At 36.1% G+C, this 21,361-nt stretch overlaps 4 protein-coding genes across 11 annotated transcripts in view; 1 reads left to right on the top strand and 3 right to left on the bottom strand.

The window, feature by feature from the left end:
* Positions 1-1,823, top strand: part of LOC142349649 (elongation factor Tu-like) — a 317,975-nt gene extending 316,152 nt beyond the window's left edge. For both annotated transcript variants that reach the window (XM_075401366.1, XM_075401367.1), the window contains exon 7: positions 1,060-1,823. In XM_075401366.1, coding sequence (XP_075257481.1) covers positions 1,060-1,544 — 485 coding nt within the window. In that variant the 3' untranslated portion in view covers positions 1,545-1,823. The remainder of the gene's footprint in view (positions 1-1,059) is intronic.
* Positions 1-21,361, bottom strand: part of LOC142349646 (zinc finger FYVE domain-containing protein 1-like) — a 482,388-nt gene that overhangs the window by 218,335 nt on the left and 242,692 nt on the right. The gene's annotated exons all lie outside the window — the stretch shown is intronic.
* Positions 2,810-5,025, bottom strand: LOC142349076 (uncharacterized). Its single transcript, XM_075400489.1, has 3 exons — positions 5,002-5,025; positions 4,142-4,376; positions 2,810-3,690 (listed from the first exon to the last, which is right to left on the bottom strand). Exons 1-3 carry the CDS (start codon positions 5,023-5,025, stop codon positions 2,810-2,812), a joined length of 1,140 nt encoding a protein of 379 aa, XP_075256604.1.
* The window catches only part of LOC142349028 (uncharacterized), a 93,248-nt gene continuing 86,905 nt past the window's right edge, over positions 15,019-21,361 (bottom strand). For all 5 annotated transcript variants that reach the window (XM_075400435.1, XM_075400432.1, XM_075400436.1 and 2 more), the window contains exon 3: positions 15,019-15,552. In XM_075400435.1, coding sequence (XP_075256550.1) covers positions 15,089-15,552 — 464 coding nt within the window. In that variant the 3' untranslated portion in view covers positions 15,019-15,088. The remainder of the gene's footprint in view (positions 15,553-21,361) is intronic.

The raw sequence follows: 21,361 nt of genomic DNA, 5'->3' as shown, positions 1-21,361 counted from the left end.
ATAAAAATTTCTTCGCTTTACCTTAGTTCACAGCTTGTTCAACATTTTGCGTGAAATCTTGCTGACTTCTCTAGGCTAGTTTTACTCTTCTCGCAGTCTGCTTAAAGTGTTTTTAGACAGCAGTTACTCAGAAAAACAATTTAAAATGAACAGAGTCAGTATCAAAAAATGAAATCAGAAGTAGAAACGGGATAAACCCATAAAGCCCAATTTTAGATGCCCATTACTCGAACTTTGTTCTTAGTTACCATCTATAATGCTCATTGGTATTGATACTAGCCCTTGTGTTGTCTCATTCCGAAGCAGGAGTATGTTCAGCTCCAAAATGACATCAAATTGGTTCGCACTTCAAAATTTTTTGTGTACAATTTTTTTTAAATTTTTCTCTTTCCAATCTCGGTTATGGGAAGCAACGGTGGCTATTTTCCGGCAATCTGCCGGGTATTTTTTTAGATCGTGACTTCCAATTCGCTTCTGCTGTAAATGGAAACCACATGACTGAATTTGTGCGTGACGTCATTTGCTGCTCTGTTTCGAGTTTTTAGGTCAGCCGTGTGATAAATGAGATACTAAACTTTTGCACTCAAATGAATTTGTATAGTCTTTTTCAGGCGATTTATCGCTTGATCGACTTTTTGTCTAGCGGCTTTACTTTCTCATGCCTGACTTTTTAAATTGCTATCCAACAAAATTTGTAGCAATTATATTAGTCCTGTGGTCTTTTTATGCGAATTTTCGTTGACTAATTTTTTGTTTGACCCATTTGACTTTTCCTCAAAAACGGGATAAACAGGTAGCGCTTGGAGGGCATTAAGTGGCCGAGCAGCTCTCTTAGAGCCTCACTAGTCTCTAAGTATCCGTTTCATAGAAACTGTTTTGAGGAGACAATTTTAGGGTGTTAGGGGGCGGTTCTTAGTCTTAAAAGTTTGACCCCCATCAGTCATTCCCCCCAACCACCCTGGTCGGCTATGCTCATTGCATATGATGTCAAGTTGCTATTTCTGCTAAAGAATTTTAATACAATTTTCGTTCAAATCTGACCATTTGAAATGTGTCAAGGTTTGGAGACTTTCAAGAAAACGTTAGATGAAGCCCAAGCTGGCGACAATGCTGGGGTACTTGTGAAGGGCGTGAAACGAGAGGATCTGAGAAGAGGAATGGTACTTACAAAAGCAGGCATGTTCTCTCAACATAAACGGATTGAAGCCCAAATGTACCTTCTGACCAAAGAAGAAGGCGGTCAGTCGAAGCCGTTGTTAGATGGAATTGGTAACATGATGTATTCCCTTACTTGGAACTTCCCTGTAACTGCCGATATGAGTCAGTCAGAATCAATCAAAGCATACGAACATCAAACGTATGACAAGAAAGGGAAAGATCTGGGAATGAAGGATAGGAAAATGGTGATGCCCGGAGAAGATGCAAACTTGATTTTTACACTGTCTAAAGCGATGCCTTTTGATGTTGGACAGAGGTTCACTTTGAGAGCTGGCGAACATACGATAGGAACTGGTCTTGTTACAAAATTGCTGCCAGATGAATAAACAGACTGTTCAAACAAAAACTGGCTCGTTAATTTTGATGTCGATTGTTAATGACATGGGCAATCCATGGGATAGAGTGATCTGACAAAGTTAAAATTGAGCATTTATCGCGTACTATTCTGTTTCTCATATTTTATCGAAGCTCTAAAATAGAAGGCTATTCCTGTGAAGTTGTTGCAACTAATGATGTAATTCCTACTTGAGAAATTGATAATAGTTTTACAAGTGTCAAAGCTGGTCTTCCTATGACATCAGAATTAATTTTGTTTTGACCCCCAATAGTTTTCCTTCAATTTAGTTATATACTTCAATATTGTCCCAGGAAAATGTACTCAAAAATGGACAAGATACGTAGAAATATGCTGGATACTTAAATGTCTGAGTATTATTAGTACAGAAGCGCATCATATCAAACAATCGGAGAAAAACAATCGGAGAAAAAAAAGTGGAGAAAAAATGCATCAGTGACAAATATTGAAGATCCAAATCGTCAGTGGTAGAGAAAACACTGACAAGTTGGAATTTGGGTTCTGAATGGCTTGTAATAAAGGTGAACGGCCATATTGAGGCCAAAATTTTTTTCAGAACAAAAAAGGTAAAAGGGCATATTAAGCCAACAGTTCCGAAACATTTGAAAATTTTGTGTTAGTATGTGCTTTTTTGAATTTTATCATTTAAAATTACCCGAATACGTATACAGACTAAGTTAAGTTTTCTGTTGATGATGCATCAATTCAAGAAGGCCAAAGCCAATATTACAAAAACTTGAAACTCTTCCCGCCAAAAAAGTGGGAACTTGACTCCGTCCAAATAACACGTGTAAAACAGTAACTCTCCGATAAAAGAGACTGAACTTGAACTTAACATTATATTACTGAATTTACATTACTAGAAACGTGTTCTCTACACATAGAGTACATAGTTTTTTGGGGTCACCAAAAAACTATGTACTCTATGTGTAGAGAACACGTTTCTAGTAATGTAAATTCAGTAAGATAATGTTAAGTTCAGTTTCTTTTATCGGAGAGTTACTGTTTTACACGTGTTATTTGGACGGAGTCAAGTTCCCACTTTTTTGGCGGGAAGAGTTTCAAGTTTTCGTAATATTGGCTTTGGCCTTCTTGAATTGATGCATCATCAACAGGCTCAGGGGAGAGGAAACCCATAAATTAAACCAAAGAAGGGGAGAATGATGTAACCAAGAGACCTGAGGGTAGCTCGCGCTGCCTAGATTTCCGTTCCGAGAAAAAAGAGCAAAAAAACGGCTAATCAGCCAAAACACGTGCAAGACCGGCAACGGGGCGGACGTACGTACCGTAAGCCGTTTTTACCTTGACAACGCGTACAGATCCATCTTTTCCAGGCGACGTTTCGACAAATCGTCCCAGAGGCCAAATCCCACGGGGAGTGAGGTCTTTGAGGATCCACACCAGGTCATTGACTTTCAACGAATCACCCTGTTCGGACCATTTGCTTCGCTTCGTTAAAGTGGGAAGGTACTCTTTAACTAGGCGTCTCCAGACGTGGTTCATAAGCTGCTGCACGTTCTTCCACGACTTGAAGGATGCTGGCATGGTTGACGAAAAGTCTCCTGGTGGCAGTGAATTGTAAGGTCTCTGCACCAGAAAATGATTTGGGGTGATGGGTTCTTCATTGTCTGGTACGTCAGCCACATGTGTAAGTGGTCGAGAGTTCAGCATGCTTTCGGTCTCAACCATGATGGTGTGGAAGACATCTGATGTAAGCCTCTTGCTCCCTAGATTGATCAAAATGATCCGTTTAGCATTTTGGATCAACCGTTCCCTCGCACCACCAAAATGTGGTCCGTATGGTGGGTTAAATTTCCAAATTGTGTTCTTTATAAGAAGTTCAGAGGCAATGCGCTGATTGTCGAGACTACGGACGCATCGCTTCAACTCTTCGTTTGCCCCAACAAATGTTTTGCCGTTGTCACTCAAAATAAGTTTTGGTTGACATCTTTGTGATGCAAAACGTCGGAGGGCGTTGAGAAAAGTGTCCGTGTTTAAATCAGGGCATGACTCAAGATGTGCGGCACGTTTGACCATGCATGTGACAATGAGGCCGTAGTACTTGGTGAGATTGTCTTTGGTGTCTTCGATATGGAAAGGTCCGAAGAAATCAATTCCTGTATTAGCAAATGGGAATTGCGAGAGTATCAGAAAACCTGCACACTGGTAGTGGCGCCATTAACGGCTGGATATTTTGGGCATCAAAACGGCGGCACAAAAAACATCGAAATCGGATGCTTAACAATGTTTTCCTGAGGCCGATAACGACGTATCTCTGTTGAACAAAAGCTTTGACGGCCTTGGTACCTTGGTGTATACAAATTCGATGCGCGTGCTCAAGATACAGGCGTGTTATTGAGTCTTTGGCATGAAGAATTATTGGTAATTTAGCTAATTGTAACTCTTCAGGAGCAAATTGTAGTCGGCCTTGTGATCTAAGTATTCCGTTTTTGTCTAAGTACGGATTTAAGGATCGAATCTTTAATTTAGAGTCTAGTTTACGTCCTCTTCTTAGCGAGTGAATAGCTGAATGGAAAACTTATTCCTGTGAAAGTCGAAATAAGTGACCGTGTGCTTGGTTGATGTCGTCTGCAGTGTACTGCTCTTTGTTATTTCGTTCTTTTTTAATTCTGAAGAGCAGGTTGTAAATAGTTGCGAGTGTTAACAGCAATTTTGTCCAAGATCGAAAACGGGTTGGGTCGATGACTGGTTCATTCGGTTTTGATGTATTCGTTTTGTGAACAGAAACTATTTTGTGTGCGGAGTTGCAGTCGGAGTAATGTTTCTTTAGGAAATCAGGAGCCTGTAACCATTTAGAACATAATTCTTCTGGTTCTAGGCCACGTGTTCCATGGTCTGCAGGATTTTGATTTGTTGGTATATAATGCCATTGATTGGGTTTTGAAGATTCGTGTATTTCTCGCATTCTGTTGGCGACAAACAGTTTCTGTTTCTTCTTAGAAACAATCCAATCAAGAACAACTCGACTGTCTTTCCAAAAATGTGTATCGTGTATCTTCAGTGTTGTCTGTTTTTGAACTGTTTTCAGTAGTCGTATCACGATTATTGCCGCCTCAAGCTCAAGTTTTGGAACGCTCAACAATTTTAAAGGAGTTACTTTGCATTTACTGATTATGAAGCTGGTTTCTGTTTATTTGATGTTACGTCATAACTTCGTAGATAAATTATTGCTGCCATAGCACAAGTAGACGCATCAACAAAGACGTGCAATTGATGTTCAATTTCCTGTGAACTTGCAAGAAAACTGAGTGCTCGCGAGTGTTCAATGGGGGGGTGATCCGAAATAGCTGTTTTGTATTTTTTGCAATGGTTTATGTAATTTCTCGGGTAGCGGTGTCCCATTTTAAACCCAGTTGCCAAATTTGTTGCATTACAATCTTGAAGCGTATAGTCACTAAGAGGCTTACATCAGATGTCTTCCACACCATCATGGTTGAGACCGAAAGCATGCTGAACTCTCGACCACTTACACATGTGGCTGACGTACCAGACAATGAAGAACCCATCACCCCAAATCATTTTATGGTGCAGAGACCTTACAATTCACTGCCACCAGGAGACTTTTCGTCAACCATGCCAGCATCCTTCAAGTCGTGGAAGAACGTGCAGCAGCTTATAAACCGCGTCTGGAGACGCCTAGTTAAAGAGTACCTTCCCACTTTAACGAAGCGAAGCAAATGGTCCGAACAGTGTGATTCGTTGAAAGTCAATGACCTGGTGTGGATCCTCAAAGACCTCACTCCCCGTGGGATATGGCCTCTGGGACGAATTGTCGAAACGTCGCCTGGAAAAGATGGATCTGTACGCGTTGTCAAGGTAAAAACGGCTTACGGTACGTACGTCCGCCCCGTTGCCGGTCTTGCACGTGTTTTGGCTGATTAGCCTTTTTTTTGCTCTTTTTTCTCGGAACGGAAATCTAGGCAACGCGAGCTACCCTCTGGTCTCTTGGTTACATCATTCTCCCCTTCTTTGGTTTAATTTATGGGTTTCCTCACCCCGGAGCCTGTTGATGATGCATCAATTCAAGAAGGCCAAAGCCAATATTACAAAAACTTGAAACTCTTCCCGCCAAAAAAGTGGGAACTTGAATTCGTCCAAATAACACGTGTAAAACAGTAACTCTCCGATAAAAGAGACTGAACTTAACATTACCTTACTGAATTTACATTACTAGAAACGTGTTCTCTACACATCGAGTACATTTTCAAAAGCAGTCAGACCCTAAGAAGAAAGTGCAACTGTTCTTTTGAGCAGAAGTGTGGAGATCTACGACAATAGTGGTTTTTAAATCTATTAAAACTGTTATGCGGAATTTCAATCTGTTCTTTTTGAGGGAATGTTGAAAAATTTATAAGTTGATTGCTAAATTCCTTTAATTGTTTGAAAATCTTCAGTTATTTGAACTTTGAAACAATGCGAAATAAAAGCAAAATAGAAATTATAAATACTTGACGCCTATTAAGCAAAAACCCGTTGTTGTGTCCGTAAGGCGTGCACACATTGGTGAGCTCGTCGAAGGATGTTGATCTAGATGTACATGTTTCAAACTTTCGGGAGCTAAAACAATTTTTTTTGCAGGAGTTGGTACTTTTAAGATCTGTAAAAAGCATTGATAAAGGTAAATTACTTTCTTGAGTCAATTTAATTTGTCATTAATGCAGCAACAGATGTTTTTTACTTGAGTGTACTGTTTCAAGACCAACTGAGGAAAACCAAACGTAAAACTTGAACACATGAAATTCAACAGAATAAAATCCACTAGGTGTACATAAATTAATTGCAATGTCTTGAAACAGTGCACTCAAGAAGAAACATCTGTTGCTGCATTTGTTGATGATGCATCAATTCAAGAAGGCCAAAGCCAATATTACAAAAACTTGAAACTCTTCCCGCCAAAAAAGTGGGAACTTGACTTCGTCCAAATAACACGTGTAAAACAGTAACTCTCCGATAAAAGAGACTGAACTTAACATTACCTTATTGAATTTACATTACTAGAAACGTGTTCTCTACACGTAGAGTACATTTTCAAAAGCAGTCAGACCCTAAGAAGAAAGTACAACTGCTTCTTTTGAGCAGAAGTGTGGGGATCTACGACAATATTTGGTTTTTAAATCTATAAAAACTGTTATGCGGAATTTCAATCTGTTCTTGTTGAGGGAATTTTGAAAAATTTATTTGAAGTTGATTGCTAAATTTCTTTAATTGTTTGAAAATCTTCAGTTATTTGAACTTTGAAACAATGCGAAATAAAAGCAAAATAGAAATTATGAATACTTGACGCCTATTAAGCAAAAACCCGTTGTTGTGTCCGTAAGGCGTGCACACATTGGTGAGCTCGTCGAAGGATGTTGATCTAGATGTACATGTTTCAAACTTTCGGGAGCTAAAACAATTTTTTTTGCAGGAGTTGGGACTTTGAATACTTTTAAGATCTGATCGAAGGATCTGAGGTTGGTACTTCTTTTTTCTGAGGTCCTGACGGCTAAACCAAACGTCAGAACTTTGATATTATTCAGACCAAAAATAATGATAGTAATGCCTGAAAAAGACGCAAAGCAAATTATTCCTAGTAACACTGTCAGTTTTATAATAAACAACAGTTTCAATTTTTCTGCTTGCACTGTACAAAAATGATGACAGTGTTTGGTGATGTTCTTTTTTATTTACCTTTAATTCATTTTTCAAATAAAACATTACCATCCAGCTGCCACATTTTGCGCATCATTGGAAGTTAATGTTTGTAGACTATCCCCATTTTTTTTAATTTTCCGGTTAAGGTATGCCTGCAAAAACAATCCAATTGATAGGCAAATTCTGTTATTTTTATTTTTGTTTGGGAAAATTACAATTTAAATTTTATTTGATGGCCAAAGAAAAAGGCTCGATAATGTACGTTTGCGCATGTATGAATGACTCCTCATTTCCACAGTTTTGACTTAATTGTCAACCAAATAGGGAAGAGATAAACTTTCAAAAACTATTTGAAAAAAATTCATGTAGTTAAAATTGTTTTCAACACAGACCAGTGAAAGAACTACATGATACCGCTTTAGAGTGCCGATGAGACCTGTCATTAATGAGACCACAGGACAAGACAAACAACAAAATCAAATAACAGAAACAAACATTGTTTACGACCAAAAATTTGTCTAATTTTTCTGACAACCACTTGAGAACACAGTGAAAAAGATGGATCTGTACGCGTTGTCAAGGTAAAAACGGCTTACGGTACGTACGTCCGCCCCGTTGCCGGTCTTGCACGTGTTTTGGCTGATTAGCCGTTTTTTCTTGCTCTTTTTTCTCGGAACGGAAATCTAGGCAACGCGAGCTACACTCTGGTCTCTTGGTTACATCATTCTCCCCTTCTTTGGTTTAATTTATGGGTTTCCTCACCCCGGAGCCAGTTGATGATGCATCAATTCAAGAAAGCCAAAGCCAATATTACAAAAACTTGAAACTCTTCCCGCCAAAAAAGTGGGAACTTGACTTCGTCCAAATAACACGTGTAAAACAGTAACTCTCCGATAAAAGAGACTGAACTTAACATTACCTTACTGAATTTACATTACTAGAAACGTGTTCTCTACATATAGAGTACATTTTTAAAAGCAGTCAGACCCTAAGAAGAAAGTACAACTGCTTCTTTTGAGCAGAAGTGTGGGGATCTACGACAATAGTTGGTTTTTAAATCTATAAAAACTGTTATGCGGAATTTCAATCTGTTCTTGTTGAGGGAATTTTGAAAAATTTATAAGTTGATTGCTAAATTCCTTTAATTGTTTGAAAATCTTCAGTTATTTGAACTTTGAAACAATGCGAAATAAAAGCAAAATAGAAATTATAAATACTTGACGCCTCTTAAGCAAAAACCCGTTGTTGTGTCCGTAAGGCGTGCACACATTGGTGAGCTCGTCGAAGGATGTTGATCTAGATGTACATGTTTCAAACTTTCGGGAGCTAAAACAATTTTTTTTGCCGGAGTTGGTACTTTTAAGATCTGTAAAAAGCATTGATAAAGGTAAATTACTTTCTTGAGTCAATTTAATTTGTCATCAATGCAGCAACAGATGTTTTTTACTTGAGTGTACTGTTTCAAGACCAACTGAGGAAAACCAAACGTAAAACTTGAACACATGAAATTCAACAGAATAAAATCCACTAGGTGTACATAAATTAATTGCAATGTCTTGAAACAGTGCACTCAAGAAGAAACATCTGTTGCTGCATTTGTTGATGATGCATCAATTCAAGAAGGCCAAAGCCAATATTACAAAAACTTGAAACTCTTCCCGCCAAAAAAGTGGGAACTTGACTTCGTCCAAATAACACGTGTAAAACAGTAAATCTCCGATAAAAGAGACTGAACTTAACATTACCTTACTGAATTTACATTACTAGAAACGTGTTCTCTACACGTAGAGTACATTTTCAAAAGCAGTCAGACCCTAAGAAGAAAGTACAACTGCTTCTTTTGAGCAGAAGTGTGGGGATCTACGACAATAGTTGGTTTTTAAATCTATAAAAACTGTTATGCGGAATTTCAATCTGTTCTTGTTGAGGGAATTTTGAAAAATTTATTATAAGTTGATTGCTAAATTCCTTTAATTGTTTGAAAATCTTCAGTTATTTGAACTTTGAAACAATGCGAAATAAAAGCAAAATAGAAATTATAAATACTTGACGCCTATTAAGCAAAAACCCGTTGTTGTGTCCGTAAGGCGTGCACACATTGGTGAGCTCGTCGAAGGATGTTGATCTAGATGTACATGTTTCAAACTTTCGGGAGCTAAAACAATTTTTTTTGCAGGAGTTGGTACTTTTAAGATCTGTTAAAAGCATTGATAAAGGTAAATTACTTTCTTGAGTCAATTTAATTTGTCATTAATGCAGCAACAGATGTTTTTTTCTTGAGTGTACTGTTTCAAGACCAACTGAGGAAAACCAAACGTAAAACTTGAACACATGAAATTCAACAGAATAAAATCCACTAGGTGTACATAAATTAATTGCAATGTCTTCAAACAGTGCACTCAAGAAGAAACATCTGTTGCTGCATTTGTTGATGATGCATCAATTCAAGATGGCCAAAGCCAATATTAGAAAATTTGAAGCTCTTCCCGCCGAATAAGTGGGAACTTGACTTTGTCCAATTAACACGTGCAAAACAGTAACTCTCCGATAAAATAGACTGAACATAACTTTATCTTAATGAATTTACATAACTAGAAACGTGTTCTCGCACAAAGAGAACAGCATTATTGACAAATTAATTAAATTGATTCAAGAAAATAACTTACTTTTTTCAATGCTTTCTCTACCTCTTAAAAATAACAACTTCTGCAAAAAAAAATCTGCTCAAAAGAAGCAGTTGTACTTTTTTCTGAGGGTCTGACGGCTAAACCAAACGTCAGAACTTTGATATTATTCAGACCAAAAATAATGATAGTAATGCCTGAAAAAGACGCAAAGCAAATTATTCCTAGTAACACTGTCAGTTTTATAATAAACAACAGTTTCAATTTTTCTGCTTGCACTGTACAAAAATGATGACAGTGTTTGGTGATGTTCTTTTTTATTTACCTTTAATTCATTTTTCAAATAAAACATTACCATCCAGCTGCCACATTTTGCGCATCATTGGAAGTTAATGTTTGTAGACTATCCCCATTTTTTTTTTAATTTTCCGGTTAAGGTATGGCTGCAAAAACAATCCAATTGATAGGCAAATTTGTTATTTTTATTTTTGTTTGGGAAAATTACATAATTTAAATTTTATTTGATGGCCAAAGAAAAAGGCTCGATAATGTACGTTTGCGCATGTATGAATGACTCCTCACTTCCACAGTTTTGACTTAATTGTCAACCAAATAGGGAAGAGATAAACTTTCAAAAACTTTGAAAAAATTCATGTAGTTAAAATTGTTTTCAACACAGACCAGTGAAAGAACTACATGATACCGCTTTAGAGGGCCGATGAGACCTGTCTTTAATGGGACCACAGGACAAGACAAACAACAAAATCAAATAACAGAAACAAACATTGTTTACGACCAAAAATTTGTCTAATTTTTCTGACAACCACTTGAGAACACAGTGAAAATAGGTAATTAAAAGCTAAAGAAAAGAAAATTATGCTTCATTAGAAAGTATATGGGACCTGTCTTTTATTAGACCAGGTAACAAGTCAACAAATCTTCAAGTAGCCAATCTTTAAAACCATATTTACATTTTCGAAAACATTTAACCCCAAAGTCATTAAAACTATCAGATTTTAACTGAAACCATTCAATATTTCTATAACTACTTCCATAGGAAATTATTGAGAACTGTCATCAACAAAAATAGTCAAACGATTACAAAACCAGCGAATGCGTGCAAAAAAATTTTTAAAAAATTAAATCGCACAAACATGTTGTTGAAGGCGTTCAAATCACAAGCCATTCACTAAAAATTTTCTATGTTTTCAGTTGCGCTTCTTTAAAATCAAGGGGAACCATCGATGACTATTAATGAAAACGAACCTTGTTAATTGGAAAAATTCCAGAAATAGTAAAATCGTTAGGTCAAATTGATGCTTCAGAGTTTTAAAACAGTTATGGAAAACTCATAAATAGTATATAATCAATTTTTACCCATTGGAAAGATACAAGAGACAAAAATTTCCAATGAACTTCAAAATTTTCCTGACTGACTTTCAAAACCAAATTTTCCAAAAGTCAACACAACCACAAGCTTGCAACCAAAAAACACTAAATGGATCATTTGTAACTCTCGAGAAAGACAGTTGTACCTGTCATTAAGGACACTAAATCATAGGACTCCAAAAACGATAAAGTTAGGCGAATTTCAAAAATTCACTGATATTTTTTTTACAGAAACAGTATTGAATTCATTAAAACCATCAGCTGTTAACTGAAGAATAAAACTTTCTCTTGGTTCTCATTTAGAAATCAACGATGCCCCTTGCAATAGAGAGATTTTGTGAAAAAGTCTTTGAATGAGTCCAAAATAAAAGTATCAATTGTATTTTTTATTAAAACACATTGTGTCATAGCCAAAAAAGCATTAGTGGAAACATAAAACCAGTAAATATTTTAAATTCTACTTCACCAGATTTTGGATAAGACTTCTATTTTACGAGACTAGGTTACAAATGGACAAAAAATAAAATTCGCAAAGTTCGGAAGCTTGTTTAAATTCTTGAAGACAGTGAATTTAAATTGATCAAAACTATCAGCAATCAACTAAATCATTTTTATAAAATTGTTTTTACCTCCATGAGAAGTGACATGGTTGGTGACATCATCCAGAATATGTAATACGATTACAGAAAGAAAGACAAATACAAGCTAAAACCAAGCTGAAATACAAGCTAAAATGAGTTTTCACAAAAAAAGTCGTGATATCAAAGCCATGAAGCCATTAATTAAAACGAAAAAGGTGTGATTGCAAAAACTGAATAAACCAGAAAAAAATGCGACCTTTGTTCAATGAGACTAAGCTGCAAAACGACAGAGATAATTAAAAGTACGTTGAACAACTCACCAACTTTTGCTTCAAAAAATATATTCAAAGTCATAAGCGACACTAAGTATTAACTGAAACCGTTATATATATTTAGTTATATAACTCAAAAAAACTTTGGGAGTTTTTGTTATTTACACCCAGTCATTAAACTGTCATAGAATAAAAATCAGTTTAAACTTAAGAATTCAATCACAGTTAACGAAAACATTTTTACAAGCCATAAAAACCGTGAGTTTTTTTCTTAAAACATAAAATACTTTATTGGGCCGGTTTTACACGTAAATAGTACCTGTCATTAATTGATATGAAATCATTCTAGTGTGGAATAGCTCTTATTTGTCAATTTCCCCTGTGAGACCAAAACAACCCTTGAAAATGCCTTAGGTCCACTGAACTCCACAAATTGTTCAAATTTTTGGCGAACTATATAACTCAGCACAAAAAACCTGCGAAACATTTTTTGCAAAACGTGAACAAAATTACAGTAACTAATCGAATATTCACAAATTTTGAAACCTCGGTATTGCCTTGTAATGAAAAAAGAAATTCAAAAACAAGTTTTTGGTTTTATATTCTACGCTATATTGGCTTTCTTGTGATACTACTCACAAAGATGAGCATATATTTCCTCCCCTTTTAAAATTGGGTTGGAACAACTAAAATTTTTTAATCAATTGATGATTTCACTATGTTTCAGTCTTAGCTAAAAAATATGCGTTAAAAATAAAAATTAAAAACATTATAGGTAAATTCTGAAGACGTGCTTGTTTTTGTTGATACAAAAAGCACTTGAGGCGCTATTAAAATAATCAACTTAAAAATTTGCACACTTCAGAACCTATGAAAGACAAATTTTCATCTTTAAGAACAAAATTTGACATGTTTAGGATCGTTCTATGCATTTTTTTAAAAAAATATAGACATGTTTGGTATTGGGATCTTTGCATGACTTTGATTATTGTAATTGAAAAACCAGACTGATTCAAAATCCGAAGAGGTTTGGACAAAGGAACAAAGGACACACCTTTGTCTCTGGCAGTTTGGAATGACATTTGATGAACGACATTTGATTTGGAAAGACATTTGATCATAGGAAAATTTGGTTGAAGCTGTAATCCAAAAGGGAGCCAGAGAGAGGAGAAAAAGGGAGAGTGAGAGAGAGCAAGCGGAGAGAGAAACTGTGTGTGTGAGAAAAAGAGACAGAGAGAGAGAGATGGGAACAAGAGCGAGATGAAGAAAGAAAAGAGGGAAAGAGTGGAGAGAGGAGAGAAAGTAGAGATAAAGATTGAATGCATTTTAATTTGTTTTAGTTTTTTCATAGCTCATGTAGGAACAAACAAAGTTTTTTTTGGTATTGTAGTTAATAGTTCCATTTTCTATAACTTTTGCTAAGTTGTCATCTTTCATTAAAAATAACAAGCTATAAACATTAAATTTTTCTGTTATTTATCTTTAATTTATCTACCACGAGCATTTATGGTTCGTGTTACAATTTAGGGTTTGAAGATGTACGTTTTTATAGCGCAACTTAACTTTCTAAATTTTTGTCTGTTTTTGTCAGCTTTTAAAAATAATTTTTGATTGCTCATTCTTTTATGACATTTTTGCTTTTATTTTATACTTCGTTAATCTCGAACTCTACTTTTTTTTTGTCACTTCGTTGCATTGTTAAAGGCACGTTTCGTTTCGTAGCTATTGGTTATGGAAATTTCAACATAAAAAAAACAGAAAAATTTTGCGATTTTAGTTAACGCCCTTGGATTTTTCAAGTATCCTTTTTGACTTTAGGTATTATAATGGTTCTTTCGAAGAAGATTTCAAGGTTCTATTTTCACTATTTGTTTTCAATTGGTAGAAAGCATTAGATGAAAATTATTGATTAGATTAATTTTTCTTTACTTCTATTTAATTTTTTCGAAAATTTTTTAAATGTTAATCAGTCTCTTTTTTTTTCAAATAATCTTTCAAACCATCAACCAGCAAATGATATTTTTGTTTCAAAATGAAACCATTTTTCTGTCATCGGCCTCGCATGATTGCTTCTCTATCGCATTAAAGAAGTGTCTGCGCTAATTCCAGACTCACCCGAGCCCTGTTGTTTAGTCATGGATGAAAATAATTGTTAGCTCTTGAAAAATTTGGTTATCATATCTATGGTAATCAGCACAACAGATCGGCAGTTTAATGAATGAATTGCAACAGCCTATTTCAATTCTCCACTCATGAAATAGGCCTTTCTTGCTATCTGTTTTTGTACTCTGAAAACTGATCAAAAATTTGACATTTTGTTTTTCGGCCAAACGATCCATTTTCACATTGACTTTAGCAGTTTTATTGTTGAGGAACTGCTTATATGAGAAAAATTTGTCCCGCAGAACTATTTCAAGTTTCAGCACTTTTTCTATTAGGAGAAATACACACGATTTGGAAGTTATTTTTGGTATTCGTTGAAACCTAGTGACATCTCAATTTTTTCGGACCGTGACCCCAATTCGCCGCAAAATACTCCTATGATGTTGTTTGAACTTCACTCCCCTTTAATTTGAAGCAGAGAGCAAAACAAGGAGGGATGTCAACAGCGAATCAACTGCCGTGGAAGATTAAATTAGCCATGATCAAGGATAAACAATAGATTGTCAAAACGCATAATTGCATCGAGATTTATTCTATCAAAAATGACTAAATCATTCCTTTTCAAACGATAATTTGTCTTTGAACATTGCCAAGGTTGTAAATGCGACGCCTTTTTTATATGTGAAATTGAGTGTCAGGGCAAGACCCCTAATCGCTAATAACCGATGTGTCAAAATAACCAAAATATTTCCAATGTTTCAAGTTTAGAATATCAGAAATACAATTTAGCTTTGTTATACCCGTTAAATTAGAAAAAAAAAGTAGTTTCGCATCATTTTAATTAAGTATTATTTTAAAGCAACAAAAATACGATGATTGTAAAAATATAATCTAATTCAACTTGTCAGGAACTAATTGATAGATTTTAGAACTCGAGCAAACTTCAGTCACTTTAGCACCATGAAGTTCAGGAGTCAAGACATCCTTCGGATTATAAAGACTATCAGTTTCTATGTCCAGAATTGACTTCACGTACCTCTCCGAGGTCAACTCTCTCAGAACACTCTCAACGTCTCCAGATCCAGACAACAAGTCCGGAGGTAGAACCAGCTCTTTAAGATAACACAAGGACTCGTTTGATAGTTGAGTTTTGATTATAATCTGACTTTTGACGAAATCGTAGACGACTTGAGTTGATGGTTGGTTGAGTTTGGGGTGTATTAAGTTGAGGGGTCTGGCTGAGTTTGCGTCTAAGATCGGCTGGTAATCTCCAAAGAAGAGTTGTCTGGAAGGATCTCCTGAGTTGGGTTGGATTTGACTGATTCCGAAAGGGATCTCTTTTGTTGTCTCAAAACCTAAACCATACAAATTGTTACCACTGGTTGAATTCATCAAACGGTTAAACATTACATCGTAGCATAATTTTGAATAATCGTAAGTTACAAATACCGATCCGAGGTTGATCAGATCAGATCAAAGAGACATCTCATCTTTTGATCCGATACCTCAGACCCTGTTCGATCTGACGATTTCGAGCCTATTAAATTCTGGACAAGGGTATGGGTTAACTTTTACTGGAGGATAGTGTGAGCAGAGACACTTTCCAGCGAATGAAAGTCTGATCAGAGGCCACTTAAGTCTGTGTCGAAGATTCTAAATGTCTGATCCAAAAGTCTGTTCCAAATTCTGATCTGAGGCTGCTGTGGTCTAGGACTCCAACCTGGGATTTTGTTAAAGAAAACAGAAGTATGCAGATTGCTAATTCTTGCATCCTGAAAATAGACCAAGCGAAGAAATTGATAAATGATTAAAACTCCATAAAACCAAACTTTTTACATTTATTGTATTCAAACACTATTAGGCCATGCTATCCTGATATTATTATATCCTGATATATCCTGATATTACTATTTACTGTACAACCAACTATTCAAAACAACACAAAACACAGAAAATAACCCAAAAATGGTCACCACTATATGAAATCTTTTAAAAGCACTTTTTTTAATGAACAATTTTACGATCTTATCGAGCATGACCTAAGTCAAAAGCTCTTCAAATAAGAACAATTTATGATAATGAAAAAGAATGAACTGATTTTTATCAAACGTTTGGAGGATATAAATCTATACAGAACTTTATTTGGTATGAGCTGACATGAAATTTTCATCTCAAAAGTTAATTGTCACAAGGGCATAAAAATACAAACTACTGCAAGCAATGCTGGCCACGAAGAAACAAAATAAAAAAATTACCACTTCTTGAACAGTTTTGGAAAAAAATTGAAACAAAAAGTGCAAGTAGTCAAAATACTATTTCAGCGCCATGTCAAACACCTCAAGTAAAAAACATAAGAAGTCGGGCGTAACCGAATTTGAAATTTGTCGTTAAAAATAGCTCGGGTCAAAACAGATTCGTTCATCGAAATTAATTAGTGGAAAGACAACTTTTTGTTTCTGAAAAACAGCAGTAATTGTTCAGCTTCAATTGTGTTCAACAAAAAGATTAGGTAAACTACAATCTATCGGAATCAGTAATAACAGCCAGTACGAATTGCCACAAAACAGCTTATTAGCATTAGTAGTTTGTTTCTTAGTTTGTTTCGATAACAAGTCTAGTTTGTTTCGATAACAAGTCTAGTTTGTTTCGATAACAAGTCTTTTGTTTTATCGTAATTTACCAGAATTCATCCTAATATATTAGAGTCCAATAGAAAAAAAAGATCCATTTGAAAAAAGTATTTGCTTCAAACTTAGTTTGTTTCGATAACAAGTCTTTTGTTTTATCGTAATTTACCAGAATTCATCCTAATATATTAGAGTCCAATAGAAAAAAAAGATCCATTTGAAAAAAGTATTTGCTTCAAAAATTCCGAAATCGGGCAATTTGTTTTTTCAACTTCAATTGCGGTTTTATTTTTAACACACTGAACGTCAATTAACAAAAAAAAAACAGATTTCAAAGAACATTACGTACTCATATTGCCATGCACAAACTGGAACATTGCAGAGTATCTTATTTTACTTAACAAAACGGTTTCAATTACATTTTAATTGCGCAAATCCACTATCGCTCGGACGCACTAGATATAATATACAAAAGGAATGTTTTCAATCCCTTTATATAGTAATAACTAATTAAGGGTGTAAAAACGTAATGCAAACACAATTTGAAATGCTGTCGCCCGTGTGTGAAATTAGAAAGCAGATTTAGTTTAATGCAATTAAATTTACTCGCCTCCTATTGTTTCCAATTTGTACACAGAAAAAAATACCCTAAAGATTTTATGATTGAATCAAATTAATCATAATGTTTACCGGTTTCGAATGACAGTAAAATCAATAAAAATCGAAAGATAAGAACTTCTTGCTCCAACTGAAATGTGTTACGAAGTAAATAAAACAACGAATTTTAGCCAATCAGATTCGAGTATTTCTAAACTTTAAAATAAGAATTAAATACGTTCTAATATACGTAGAATGTTCCGAAAAAGTTCATTTAACCTAATTCTAAGTAAATAGAACCATGATATGTATCGATTAAGCTGGTTTTCGGCTTAATATTTTTAGGTTTTCTAGACAATTGCCGATTGAACACGAACTGATTTTGACCTCAATAACATCAGACAAAAAACCAGTAAAAGAGCATCAAAAAAATCTTGCCGTCTAAGTTTCACTTGTCGTCTTGAACTTGATAATACGTTGTCTTGATAGTAATGCTTGCACGTTGTTATGCTCTGCACGTATTCTTATAGTCTAAAAAAGAGTAGAATTGAATCTTCGAAAGAGTGGTTTTCACCTTTACATGGTGCCGCTCCCGTTTAACGAACACTGTTACCAATTGTTGTGTTAATCGTATCAAAACGTGCCACCAATCGAAATAAATAGGAATGTGTTTCTGTTTCGATTAATGGATCTCAATTTTAAATAAACCAATGTCATCATATTAGCAGTAAAGAGTATTGATTGCCATGTCCACATAGACACTTCAGATCAGACCAGTGTATACATTCGCTCAGATGAATTGTACTGAGTCTCTAACTGTGAGCTGATCTAGTGATTTTGAAATGGCGTGCCCGCAAGGAGGAGAGGGGCTGATAGAAGCTCCTAGATTGGGCTGTCATCTGGAGAAATCCGCAACGGTTGTACGACATCCCGGAATTGATAGGATCCTAGCCTATACGAACAAACATAGACAAACATGGACAAACGGACAAACATAGACGTGGGCAACTTACACTACACACAACCTTAACTCATGGACACCTTCAATGCGAGAAATAGAAAGCAATCACTAAGATTGTGGTGAAACGCTCCCAAAGGAATCGTCTGCAGCGAAACTCCGAAAAAACTGTAAGACAGAACCAAAACTCTATTTTTTTGCATTGAATTAATTAAAGACTAATTTAGACGTCAAGAAACCCAACCCCTTATTTTCATTTTACATGGAGAGATAAACAATTCTTTGTAGAAATTATTGATAAGGAGCCCCCACTAACATAATTTTTGAGACGAAAAACATCGATTTTGAAAATTTTTGGTCGAATTGTCGAAAGTTTGGAAAGTTTGTAAAAAGTGATCAAGTCGGTTCGTATATCAAAAAAATACCTCTGATATAGAGAAAATAGGGAAAACATTATACTAAATTGTTCAATTTTGAAAATTTTTGGTCAGTTTTGATGAAATTCTAAAAACTTTAGAAAATCAATACCGAATATTGATAAACCGTATTTCGGAGCATAAAGTTGTCCAGTTTAGTGGATTACCGTTCGGTATTCAAGAAATTGCAGAAAAATTGACCAAAAAATCTGAAAAAAATTGGACAAACGCATTAAATTTTTGATAAATTTGTCAAAAAAAATGATTTTCTAGCAAGAAGGTTCGTAAATTGAGTGAAACTCAATTAACACAAAAAAAAGTTGTGAAAATTTACACAAACTCCGGCCTGCTAAAAAAAATTATCGAATTCCCATGATTTTTCTTGTCGATCGTTTATGAACCGTTTTGCCCGCGTCGTTTTTCGTCCTTTCGCTCTTCAGTTTTCCGTGTTACATTTTTTTTTCAATAACGTCGCTCTCCCAAAACTTCGCCTTTCGTTTTTTCCGCTACTTTTCCGGATTTCAGTGTAGTATGTCATATGTGATGAAGTATGTTGCTGTTTTGCTTTAGTATGTTGAGTATGCTAGTATGCTGGATTGTTGTTTAGGTCTTATAGCTTTCTAGGGTGTGACTTAAGTTTATTCTCGAGTTACGGCTGGATTGTCCTTTGACTTTTCAACTTTAATAATTTACTAGCCCTTCTGTTGTAGTATTTTGATTTTGCTGCTGTATGTTTGTGTGTACCTGTACGATTGCTAGTTGGTTTGGTCCTGTTGCCTTCTAGGGTCTGACTTAAGTTTATTCTCGAGTTACGGCTGGATTGTTTCTTGACTTTCCAACTGTCTTCATCTACAAATACACTATTGTAGTTTATTTAATTTTGCTGTAGTTTGTTTAATACCGCTAGTATGCTGATTGTTTGTTGTGGTTTGGGTTTTGCTAGGATGTGACTTAAGTTTATTCTGGAGTTACGGCTAGTTAATTTCTTGACCTTTACATCCTTTTAGTGTACTACTGCATTGCCGTAAATTAATTTCTCGTTAAATTTGTCGTTATAGCCCCATAATGAACTATATTAGATTGTCTTGCAGTAGCTTCTCTCCTTCTTCCTAGGGTGTGACTTAAGTTTGTTCTGGAGTTACGGCTAGGTTGTTTGGTTGAGTTTTTGCTGTGGTCTGCTAACATAGCTCTTTACGATCACATTTCCCGTCCGTTCTTCCCCACCGTCCCGTTTCGTTTTGTCGCGCGTTTTTCGCACGCTTTCCCGCTCGTCCCGTTTCCGTTCGTCGCGCACTGCTCGCTCGACTTCTCGTCTGTCCCGTTTCCGTTGCGTCGCGCGTTGCTCGCTCGACTTCCCGTGCGTAACGTCTCCGTTTCGTCGCGCGTTGCTCGCTCGACTTCCCGTGTGTCTTTTGTCTCTCCCCGCGTTGAGCGCATAGCGTTCAGCGCTCCACTTCTGTTTTTGTCGGACACGGTGTGTTCGACAAACTTCCTTGCTCTTTGGGTGGTTTGTTTTACAGACTGTCTACAGTGTGCTGTGTTTGGTGTCTTTACAGTGGGTTTGTTTTGCGTGGGTTCAATTTATTTGGAGTGTGCATATAATAGATAACCGTGTGCAGTGGTAGTTTTGCTGGGTTTTGGAAATAATATCATCGTGATGTCTAATAGTCTTGATCAAAAAGTCAAAAAGTTGTACGCTGCCAGGTCAAAGCGTGAGGCTGATTTGCATGCCATTCATGAAGATATTCTTCATTGTATAAATAACCAAAGTAGGCGAGTGAAAGTTGAACGCCTAGTAACAAAGTGCAACGAAGCATTTATGACCGTTGTAGACAAAAATGAGGACCTGATTGCATTTGCTGGAAAAACGGAGGATCCAAGTGCACTTGTTCCGTCACTAGAGTCTTACTTAGAGGCAATGACAACCAAGAACGACAAGATCCTCACTTCAGCACGAAACTACATCAACTCTGCTGATGATAAAGTGAGTGAGTTTCAGGAACCGAGGGCTTCCATTCGTTCTAGACTTCCCTCATTGATGACCTCGTCAAAAACATCTAGTCAGCGTAAACATGATTACGTTATTGCCAAAATGAAGCGCGAAGAAATTGAAAAACAGAATGAGGCAGCCATTCGCCTTGCTAAACAGAAAAAGCAAATGGAATTAGATGAACTGGAGGAAAACAACAGGAAACGTTTGGCAGAGGCAACCCTGCAAGAATTTGAATTACTGGACGCCGTTTCTAAAGGTAGCCAATCTGAAACAACTGCAAGTGCTAGGAGCTCGATGAGAAGTGAAAAGGCTGTCCAGGATTGGATCAACACCTCACTTGCTTTAGGTTTTAATAACAACGAGAAAACTGGTGAACCAGAGGTTACGAAAGACCCTCAAGAATGCCCTAGCCATAATAACGGCGAAGCAGTGGATGATCACGACACTGACATTTCAAGGCATTCGATTCCAAAAAATTGTCGAGGCAATTACTTTTTAAGCGTTGAGACCTTACAGCAACTCGATCCATATTATACGCCACCTGAAAATTTTTTGGCTGCTGCTAACACACAG

The sequence above is a fragment of the Convolutriloba macropyga genome, chromosome 11 (genome assembly GCF_964194025.1).
Source record: "Convolutriloba macropyga chromosome 11, txConMacr16.3, whole genome shotgun sequence".
Lineage (NCBI taxonomy): Eukaryota > Metazoa > Xenacoelomorpha > Acoela > Convolutidae > Convolutriloba > Convolutriloba macropyga.
The sequence above is the reverse complement of the archived record's forward strand: the minus strand, read 5'-3'. Positions and strand labels throughout refer to the sequence as shown.

Excerpts from the sequence above, each read along its gene's own strand:
- LOC142349076 (XM_075400489.1), bottom strand. The coding sequence starts at position 5,025 with ATGATGGTGTGGAAGACATCTGAT. Across the intron at positions 4,377-5,001 it reads TGGTGTGGAAGACATCTGAT|GCTCCTGATTTCCTAAAGAA; the intron begins GTAAGCCTCTTA and ends AAATGGTTACAG. Across the intron at positions 3,691-4,141 it reads CGACATCAACCAAGCACACG|GAATTGATTTCTTCGGACCT; the intron begins GTCACTTATTTC and ends TTGCTAATACAG.